Source organism: Phaethon lepturus, unplaced genomic scaffold, assembly GCF_000687285.1.
Source record: "Phaethon lepturus isolate BGI_N335 unplaced genomic scaffold, ASM68728v1 scaffold48902, whole genome shotgun sequence".
NCBI classification, from domain to species: Eukaryota; Metazoa; Chordata; class Aves; order Phaethontiformes; family Phaethontidae; genus Phaethon; species Phaethon lepturus.
This window is the reverse complement of record NW_010525053.1, coordinates 8,090-18,807: the sequence shown is the minus strand read 5'-3', so window position 1 is coordinate 18,807 and position 10,718 is coordinate 8,090. Positions and strand designations below refer to the sequence as shown.

At 39.8% G+C, this 10,718-nt stretch overlaps 1 protein-coding gene across 2 annotated transcripts in view; it reads left to right on the top strand.

Annotated features, from left to right (window-relative positions):
• TSC1 (tuberous sclerosis 1) overlaps positions 1 to 10,718 on the top strand; it is a 16,766-nt gene that overhangs the window by 3,043 nt on the left and 3,005 nt on the right. For both annotated transcript variants that reach the window (XM_010282625.1, XM_010282624.1), the window contains 14 exons: positions 620 to 764; positions 1,812 to 1,966; positions 2,287 to 2,360; positions 3,813 to 3,991; positions 4,436 to 4,545; positions 4,784 to 4,907; positions 5,281 to 5,396; positions 5,715 to 5,787; positions 6,309 to 6,407; positions 6,507 to 7,077; positions 7,823 to 7,866; positions 8,492 to 8,658; positions 9,562 to 9,744; positions 10,118 to 10,228. In XM_010282625.1, the coding sequence (XP_010280927.1) occupies positions 620 to 764; positions 1,812 to 1,966; positions 2,287 to 2,360; positions 3,813 to 3,991; positions 4,436 to 4,545; positions 4,784 to 4,907; positions 5,281 to 5,396; positions 5,715 to 5,787; positions 6,309 to 6,407; positions 6,507 to 7,077; positions 7,823 to 7,866; positions 8,492 to 8,658; positions 9,562 to 9,744; positions 10,118 to 10,228 (2,151 nt within the window). The remainder of the gene's footprint in view (positions 1 to 619; positions 765 to 1,811; positions 1,967 to 2,286; positions 2,361 to 3,812; positions 3,992 to 4,435; positions 4,546 to 4,783; positions 4,908 to 5,280; positions 5,397 to 5,714; positions 5,788 to 6,308; positions 6,408 to 6,506; positions 7,078 to 7,822; positions 7,867 to 8,491; positions 8,659 to 9,561; positions 9,745 to 10,117; positions 10,229 to 10,718) is intronic.

Sequence of the window (10,718 nt, the reverse complement as noted above, 5' to 3'; positions counted from 1 at the left end):
AAAGAGTTTGAACATTTTCTGTGTCCTGCCCTAACATCTGGTTCTCTATTACTGTTTCAGCTACCTAAAGTTTTTTTACTGCCACATCCCTTTCTCTTGGTGTAAGCCATGGGGTCCTAGTTATTGTTTGAATTACCCCTTTAGGAAATACTTAGCAGCCGGAGTCATCAACCAGGTTTAATAGCAAAGCTTTGGACCCTTGTGTTGGTAATTGGCCAACATCCTTGAATACCCTGATCAGATTTGCAGTTTCTTAGGCTCTGAATGCTGTGTCTGCTTAGCTCTGGCAAAGAAGGCAGGTGGTACATAAGACGCTTCACATACCAGTGATTTTTTTTTTTTTGTTTCTACTCAGTTGTGGAACTGTGGTGATGTTCCCTTTTTAACTAAGTCAAGTCTCTATACAGAAAAGCAGCAGCAGAATAAGAGCAAGAATCCCAAATCTTTTTTCCTTAGAGTTGTTCTGGATGAAAGAGAGAATAATTTTGGTTCATTAAGTTATGGTATTCAAAGTAGAGAACTTTTTCCATGATGGCGATGCAGTGTTCACTTCATCCTTGGAAAAAATTAAGTTCAGCTCTTTTAACTGACTAATGCAGGTTTTTTTCCCTTCTTGCAGACTGACACAGATGTAGTAGTACTCACCACAGGTGTCCTAGTGCTAATAACCATGTTGCCAATGATTCCTCAGTCTGGCAAACAGTACCTTCATGATTTCTTTGGTATCTTTGGGCGTCTCTCAGCCTGGTGCTTGCAGAATCCAGGTGAGATTTTAACTTTGTTGCATGCAGTTACGGTTTAGTAGTATCCTTGTGACCCCTGTGCAGTTGGTGAGCGCATTCTTTTGTGTGACTCGTAATGGTCTGAGATTATTTAAGTGCAGATAATGATGTATTAAGCCCACAAGCTGTTCTTTGATAGTTAGCATCAGGGTGTGCTTCTTTGCTCAAAATTTAGAAGTCTCTTAGATTCTTCCGTGCGGTGCTGCTACTACATGAAGTTTCACTGGACCGAAATGCTACCCTGATGACAGTGAAAAACAGAGATGGATCTTAATGGATAGAGAAGGGAAAATGTTAACATTTGAGGCAGATATTTGGGAATTTGAGATTCCCAGGTATGGGTGGGGAAGGGGGAAAAGCAATGTGTAAGAGTGTTCTTTTTTTTAATGTTCAACTGTCAGTAGTCATGAAAGTGTTGGTAAAACTAGTCTTCTCAGTTACAGCATTTGTTCTGATGAATTGGTTTTGCTGAATTTGTTGTAAGGTGTCTGATACCAAACACTGGTGTTATCTATGCACGTGTCTCATGGCTGTATGAAAAAATGCTATCTCAGGCACAGAGGGATGTGATTTAGGGGGTCATTTTGCAAGTAGGATTGGAACTTAGAAGATGGCTAGTAAGACTCCAAGTCTGTTGTGATTGCTTTTTGTGGATACAAGCTTCTAGTTTTTACCCTTGAAGTGAAGCAAGCAGTTTTCTCTTTTAATCATTCAGTCAGTCTTGAAAACTGTGGCTCACTATCTAGAGGGGTTTCAGGTTTTAACTTGAATAAAAAATGCTGTGCTTTGAGAGTAACAGGATACTGGCTGGAATTAATGGTCCATATCTTAATTTTTGGTTCTGCTGTGAGCTGATGAGTAAGTGTTGCTTATTCCCTCAGAAGACTTCACATCTTTGCTAGGGACTATTCATATCTCAGAAGACTTGTTCCAGTAAACATTTCACATTTGAAAGTACTTTGCTTGCATTCTTAGAAGTTTTATTCTTTTCTCCAATGTAATGAAAAAGATTCTAACTGTTTTTTCCAGGTCATGTGACAGAGATTTATCTTGTCCATCTTCATGCCAGCGTCTATGCTCTCTTTCATCGTCTTTATGGAATGTATCCTTGCAATTTTGTCTCTTTTCTGCGTTCTCACTACAGTATGAAGGAAAACTTGGAGACCTTTGAAGAGGTAGTCAAGGTAAAATGCTGCTTGCCTCTATGTTATCTGAGACAAGGAATTCATAGCTGTATAAAGGCAGGTATTTGCCAATTTAATACAACACATTGATTTAACTGAGGACCGCTCAACAAAACAGAATAAAAACAGGCTGTTGGAAGACTGAAATTTCAGCTGATAGCAAGATCGTTTCTTGAAGCTGTGATGATGTGTTAGCTTTATCTGTTAAATGTAACATTCTGAACTATTGTGATCAGTAGGTTGCTCATCATCTCTGTGTAGTTTAGTGCAATCAAAAGATGCTGTACCAATAATAATTCTTCTTGCTCTTCCTCATCCAGCCAATGATGGAACATGTGCGAATTCATCCAGAATTAGTGACTGGATCTAAGGACCATGAACTGGACCCACGAAGGTATATATGTTCACTCTGCTATTAGGAAAGGCTATAAATGAAAAGCTTTTAGCTGGGCTATTTCAGAAGGCTTATAGCAAAACCTTTTCTGTCAGCAGCAGTATGTGCCAGTGGTGTTTTGCCACCCATATTCATAGGTATAGCAGTTAAACATGAAGACTTTCTTCATCCAAGCTTAACAGCTGGATGAATGAGAGAAAACTATTGTGAAAGGCCATTAACAACAATGTTGGGGTTCTAAGTTAATTTTGTGTCTGGGATAGAATGTGTCTTCTACTTAACAGTTGACTTTGTCTTAATTTTATGACTTAATGATCGAACATCCTCATAAAGTTCTAAAAACATTTTCTTATAATGAATAAAGGGAAACTACCACTGACGTGCTTCATTGGCTTAAGGTTTGGGTCATCTTTTTTTGGTTTGTGGAAGTATTTGGTGGGATTTAAGTGTTTAAAATGGCTTCAGTGTGTCTTGTTTTGGTACCTAGATATTGGTTCAGTTAACAGATCAATTCTTTTAACAGGTATGTCTTAACATTATCAGCTGTATTAGTTTTCTTTAGAAATAGGCTCATTTGCCTGCAGCAGCACCACTTGCTGCTTTTCTCTTGTCTCCACAGGCCCAGCCACTGAAGAGGAGAATTTGACTCTTGTTGCTGCACAGTAGTGCTCTTGCCCTGCTTTTCAGAGCCACTAGGAAAACACTACTAAATGGGAACCTATTGAATATGACAATACTCAATTTTGCAGGCTTCTCCCAGACAGGGGGGAGGGTGGCACCACTAAGGAGTACAACTGACACAAAACTGCCAGTTGAAGCCTTCTGATTTGGTATCTTGCACGTAATATCTTATATTCAAAAGCAACTCAGCCTTTAATAGACAGCCTGCTGTGCTTTCTCTTCTTTACAGTGAACTTCCATCCCCTGAAATATTAGGCAGATCTAATCTGGCTGCTTAATTTAGGGAGAAAAAGTTTTCAGAAGGAAGGAGGCAATAATAATAAAAAACATTCCCAAAACTTTGGAGGAGAAACACAGGCCGGAAACTGGCATTGCAGATGGTGTTTGCTTAAATAATATAAGGTTCCCTCACTGCTGGCATGTCTAAATTTTGACTACCAACATCTGAGTCTAGTTGAGCTGATCTCTACAGCTGCTGAAGTTCAGGATCAACCAAGTCTTCGTATGCTGTTCCTCCTTTCCAGAGTGCTCCATGGCAGACCTTTATGGATCTCTGTGTCAAAGCTATTTGTCTCCTCTCTGAGACCCCCTCTTACAAGTCATCTGGTTGCAATTTCTGTATGGTGCCTTGTTCCAGTTTTGGCTGGGAGCATGCAAAGCTGTCTGGAACAAATTAGCCATCCTACAAGCCAATTCCTCATATCTCCAGGAACTCTTGTTTGTAACAATAATTGACTAACTTACTCTTTTGGATCCAAAAACTGTCTGCAGGTGGAAAAGACTAGAAACTCATGATGTTGTGATAGAATGTGCCAAAATCTCCCTGGACCCTGCAGAAGCCTCGTATGAAGATGGCTATTACTCTGTGTCTCGGAAACTCTGCACAAGCTTAAAACATCATCAAACTGACCCCAGTGCCAGCTGTTACATTGACACACACAGCAGCTATGGTAAGAACTGCCTGATGGCTAACGAATACCCATTTCCTGGAGGAAAACTGGCCCTATAGCAAAAAGGCATCTTACTAAATTATCCCACTTAAAGTCCAATTCTTAGGCACCAGAAAATAAACCATCATTTAAAAAACAGGAAATATGTAGAGATATGCTCTGATCATTCAGACATACAGCATGTTCACAAAATTTCCTTTCCACTGCCTCTTCCTCCCCTGTCCCCCACCCCAAAACAACAAACCAACCCCAAAAAAAAGTACCTACATTCAGTAGGTACTTTCTTGGGCTGGAAGAAAAGTCTTGTTTGCTAGCTGTGACTGTGTATGTTGAATGGATTTGAAATGTTTTTGTTAAAAGCCTTTAAATACTAGCCAGAAGAATAATTGATTTGTATTTGATGTGCAGGTACTTTTAAATTTATTTATTTTTTTTAACTTTCAGGGACTTCTACCCCATACTCCACTCCTCGGCTAACACTATCACAAATGCCAGGGCAGCTACCTCAGATTCTGAGCCCACAGTCAATACGGCTGTCAACTGAGCCACAGCAGGTAAAGCAGAAGATAAAGCACAGCATGTTTTTAATGTTTTGCACTTATTGTCACAAGAAACTATGAACTCATAAATATTCATGTTTCTGAGAAGTAATGCGAATTCTTCAGAACTTAGTGTATGTTTCAGATTTAATCCCCATCTGATTTCCTGTGTCAGAACCTGGATACAGATGCTTCACATGTTCCTTTTCTGAGCTTCACTGATTTCTGTTTATTGTGTATTGCTTTTACATAGGTTACCATCTGGAGTCCTTCTGCAGTTTGTGGTATGACCACTCCACCAACCTCCCCTGGAATTGTCCCATCGGAGTCATCCCAGTCTGCATCACAACCTTACAGCAAAGCTTTTGGCACATCTGGTACGTGCTGCATTTTGGAATTAGGCCTTCAAGGTTTATTACAATGTAGATTTTGCTGTCAGCTTCTTAAATAAGAGTGCCACACCACGCCATTTGATAGGCTTAAGTCATTACTTCTGTGAACTGAGTATCTGGTCATCTAGAGCAGTACTAATGCAAACACTAAGACAGGAAATAAGTTACAGTGAATTAAGTGTCGAAGTCTGAAACAGGCCTTTTGGAAACTGTGCACTTTTATCTCTGTAAGTAGTTGAAAGAGATTTAAGAAGTAAATGGTTGAGATGGTGTTTAAACGTACAGTTCTTCACATACAATATTCAACTGAAATGAGGAAGTGGGAGCCTTGCTGAGAAAACTTGCTCCTCCTTTTCAGCAGGGGGGAAAGGAACACCTTTGGGAACGCCAGCCACATCTCCTCCTCCACCCTGCGCTTCAGATGACTTTGTGCATGTTTCACTCCCTTCAGCTGCTGCCACGCCTCCTAAAAAGGTATAACAAAATTTTTCTGAGAAACAAATCTGATTTTTTTTTAATTGACTTGCCATACATGCTGTGACCATAACTGAGAAGGAAAAATTGGAGTAACTGATCTACAAAAAATGTTGCATTTCATTGCAAAAACTGATTTTCTTCAACGTTTGGACAACTATTGCCACTTCCAGTTGTACAGTTTTAAGACTTCTTATACTGGTTTGCTATTTAGTCCATCTAGTTGCAGGAATTTCCTTTCTGTGAAACTGTCCAAGAGGTTTGTTTCCAGCCTGATGCAGAGAATCTAGTTTTCTTTTTTTTTTTTTTTTTTTTCAGGAGGACAAACCAGATCCTGGGAGGCCTTTACTGTACCGACAGCAAAATGTCATAAACAGCGATAAATCATTGGGTAAACCCCATTTACCTCTCCCCATTACAGTAACGTGTTGTAAACAAATCCTGTTTTTACTGACACATGTTCCAATTCCCAGACATTTTTCCATTGTTTTTTCTCTTTTTTTCTCCACACCCCGCCCCCCCTCAGGTTCTTTGTAGTTCCAAGGAACCTGCTTTAACCTGTGATTCAGCTTAAAACCTTCTTGTGATGCTTTTCATTTTATTTTAACTATTACTCTTCAGAAATAGCTTGCAGACTTTTTTTAACTGTCCCTCATGCATTCTTATGCATGCTTAAGTATACAGATCTACACTGAAGGCTGAAAAAGGATTTTTTTTAAGCTCATTCTTTGAGGGTGAATTTTTTTAATTAGAAGCAGCAAGTTGTATATGAAGTCTTCCTTGAACAAGTTTTATGTCACATGTCTCGATCAAACTGAAAGACTGCCCATAAGGATAGATACGATGCTGTGTAAGGCTGGAGAAGACAGCATCTGTACAACTAACTTTTCTTTTTTCTTTTCTTTTCTTCAGACACACCCGGTAGTAAAAGTTCAGTAACCTTAAGTGATCTGCCAGAGTTTTTAGGTGGTTTGTCTTTTGAAGATAGTGCTGAAAAGGACAGAGAGGAAGGTAATTTCTGTCATCCTTACATACATCTTAGCTAAGGAAATGTTTGTAATGTCAAAATACAAGATACATAATTATGCTCCCCCCTCCCATCCTTCTCAGATGCAATATCTAAAGAGATCTCCGAGATCACAACCGATGCTGAACACATGGTGCCTAGAGGAGGATTTGACTCTCCATTTTATCGCACAAATGAAAGTCTGTCAGGCTCTCAAAAGAAGACCCATTCAGTAGTCTCTAGTGTTCAGGGACACAGTCAGACCTCTGAGCCTTTAACATCTTCTCTGGACAAGCCTGGGCCTGAGAGTGCGCGGGAAACACCCAAACAAACATTTACTCCCATAGACAAGCCCTGTGGAGGCTCTGGTGAAAGCCCTGCTGGTAACAGGGAAGGAACCTCTGGGGAGACGAGTATTCTCACTCCCAGCCCTTGCAAAGTACCAGCACAAAGAAGAGTGGTGTTTGGGAGTGGGCAGCCTCCCCTGTATGAGCACCTTTTTGAGGTTGCATTACCAAAGACTGCCTACCTCTTTGTTGGCAAGAAGACTGAGGAGCTGCTAAAGAAAGCCAAGGGAAGCCAGGATGATAACTGCATGTCCTCTACTTCTCCCGTGGAAGTACTGGACAGACTGATACAGCAAGGAGCGGATGCACACACTAAGGAGCTGAACAAGTAGGTGACTGAAGATCTTACTTTGCAGACTTTCTTGTTACTCTTTTTTGTGCTGGCTTTGTTTTAATAGCTGTGCCTGAAAAGCAAGCATGTCTGGAAATCTACAATGAAACCATGTTCTCTGAAACGTTACTGTTAACTGAGCTCAGGGTTCTGGGTGGAGGATTTTTATATTTGCTGTGGTAACTAGTTTGCTTTGGTATAAAAAAGGGACTGTCGCCGTAGGACTCTTACTGCCCTCATTGACAGAGCTTGGGATGAAGAAGCAGGGCTGTTGTCTGTGCTGCAGGTGTGGTTTTGGTACCACTATTAGTGAGATTTGTTTGCTTCATCAGGTTTAAGTCCTACACTAGATAGTCAAAAGCAAATGTAGAGGCCAAGGGGAGATTAACACTTTCTTCTTTCTAATATACATGAAGCTAAGAACTGGACCAGATTTAAGGTTTAGGTGTATCTGCTCTATTCTTTCCTTTAATCTCATTGCCCTGTATTCTGCTTTGTTCTTACGCTGTTTACTATGCTTGAGAGAATTTTTCTCTAACTTCCAAGAAATTACGCCCTACATCATCTGTTCTTGCAGCCTGCTGCCTGCACAGTTCCTCCTTATTCTCTTCATACCAACTGACCATAATTATACTTTTATTAGGCTGTAAGCTCTCTTGAGGTGGGCATTCCATTTTAAAGTGACTTGCAGAGTGTTTGCATATTTAAACTTAATACTTAATGCTGTGTTTTGACTTTTCAGATTGTCTCTGCCAAGCAAATCTGCTGACTGGACTCACTTTGGAGGTAAGGAAGTTTCTTGTGTTTTGGCAATCTGTTCCTCTGTTATTACACTTGCTTAAACAATGACCTGCATACTTTTTGTGCTGAATTATTTTAAAAAAAAAAAAATTATTCCCTCCATTAAGTCATGGTTTATCTGCTTAGCAGATAGACACCTGTGTTCCAGTGAGACGAGCTGTGGTTTTTTTGTCTTTTGAAAAGTGAAAACTGCCTTCCCCACAATACCAGACATTTCTATTTTTGACCATTTAAGATCTGCTAGCCTTCAGAGTGATGCTGATCATCTAACTGATCCTTCCACCTTTGAAATACTACTTGAATCTAAAACTGATAATTGTTTTTCTTGCTGCTTCACATGTGTGTCATAGTTTTCTGCTCTTAGGCTTCTGTGGTGATGATGACCTTGGCTTTTTTTGTTAATAGAAGGAGCAATCTGGCTGAAGTATATACATGTTGCTCTGGGAATAATGTTTAAAATCTTAAGTTTGTGTTGGAGATCAAATGGAGCAGATTTTTAAGTTGTTATTTTAAAGAAACCTGATTTGCTTATTTTAGAAAATACTTCCTATTTTCTAAAACAGGTATAGTACAGTTCAGTAACCTTTTGTGTTTTCGAACTCCAATCCAGGTTCTCCCCCTTCGGATGAGATTCACACCCTGCGTAACCAATTGCTTTTGCTGCACAACCAGTTACTGTATGAACGCTTCAAAAGACAGCAGCATGCCCTTCGGAACCGTCGACTCTTGCGAAAAGTGATTAAAGCAACAGCACTGGAGGAGCATAATGCTGCCATGGTGAGCAGGGATACAACTCTAGCAGTCTTTTAAGCACACTGGTGCTAGAACAAGTATTAATTGGTTTGGCCAGTATCTTTCAGTACCACTCAATTAAAAAAGAAGCCTCATTTCTCACAGTATTAAAGTCAGTGTTTGTGGAATGACTTGTGGATGAGTTATGTGCACCATGGTTATTAAACCCAGTAGTTTCTGTTTGACTGTAGGCAACTGAATCAGTGGATGCCTGCATGCTTGACCCCTGCCAGCGCTTACCTTTGGATAATATTGAAGGCTTCACAGTTAGTGGAGCAGTTACTTAATGCCTGGCTAGACACCTTATTGCATTATTTGAAGAAGGTCCTTCCACTCCTCGATTGAGGAGCAATAGCCAGAATTTTGAAAACTCAAATGTTCTTTTCCAGAGGCATTTGATATGATAAAATCTGAAGTTACAAGTGCATTGAAGGATGTCTCATTATAGATTTAGGCATGTTTCATTCTGTACCTCCATATTATAGCTACTTCCATCTACAGTTTCACCTTTTGATAATTCAGTAGAAAAGCCAAAAATAGCTTTCCACACAGGTATTTGGAAAATGAATGGTAGCTTCAGCTGTGGAGCCCAAGTCCGTGTCAAAAGTGTGAGGTGCAGTGGAAGAACCAGCTATTGCTTACTGTGCCTTTGGATGTGGCTTGGAGTTTTCAGCCTGTCCACTTTAGTACCATTTAATCTCTCAGCCAAAAAAAAGCCCAAAAAGTCTTAAGGACATGCTCTATATAAAATTTTCTATGTATGGAAAAGTGTTATACCTGCAAACTATTAATTGATACAGGTCCTCCACTTAGCTAGCAATTTAGGACAGATGTTCTAACTGATAAAGCAAGTGTCTTGTCTGATGCTTCATATGGGGTTTTTAACAGAAAGATCAGCTGAAACTACAGGAAAAAGAAATCCAGGCCTTGAAACTGAGTCTGCAGAAAGAACAGGCAAGGTACCACCAGTTTCAGGAGGAGCATGAAAATATAGTGGCTCAGCTTCACAGCCAGATCAGACAGCTGCAGCATGACCGGGAGGAATTCTACAACCAGAGCCAGGAATTGCAGGTATGAAGCACAACACCGAACAAAATTATGTTGTCTACTTACTGTGGTTTTAAAAATAACCTTCCTAATAACATGGCATGAAATATTGAAGAGCAACTTGCATATCTCTACTGGGGAGATTGTCCTAATTCAGAATAAAACAATGCATAATTGGAAATGCCTAGCTTGGTCATCATCCTTGTGTAGTTCTGTTTTGGCCTGTCTTCAGTTTGGAAATAGGAAAATGTAATTTCTTGGCTGGTTTAGGGGCTTTCACAAGTGCTCAGTATAACTTGATGGAGTGCTGGGCGTTATGGTCCTCCAGCCATATTCCATTGCTAGTACCTATTAAAAGTTTCAGAACCGTGAGAAGATTGTGTTTTATTTTGAACAGACCAAGCTGGAAGACTGCCGGAATATGATTGCAGATCTGAGGTTAGAATTAAAGAAAGCTAATAACAAGGTGTGTCACACTGAATTGCTTCTTAGCCAAGTTTCTCAAAAGGTAAGAAAAGTCACTGTTCCCAGGGTCCCTTCACGTCTTTCTGTTCAACTTCTTCTGGTAACTTTTATCAGGTGCTTTTTCTTTCTTATTCTGAAAGAAGCATTTGCTTAGTTCCATAGAATCTGATTTAAATGGCACAAAAATAACAGAAACATATTTTGGTGAAGAAACTTTAAAGTCAGCTGAAAGGCTTCTGAAACTTCTCATTTTGGCTGCTTAGTAGGAATTTTGAGATTGAGCAACATGAACTTGTGTTAAAACTTAGCTAAATCTTGGCATCTTAGAGATCTTGTTTATATCAGAAGTTGAATGGACTTCTTATGTAAGTGGAAACATGGTTATGTGAAGGGAAGTAATGCATATATGGTGAAGTTCTGTATGGACAGACACCAACTTTATAAAAGCTAATGTATTTAACACTCATTACCTATGTTGCGTTGGATTCTTGTCTGTCGTCTCCCTTCTTTATAAAAATACCCTGTGAACACAG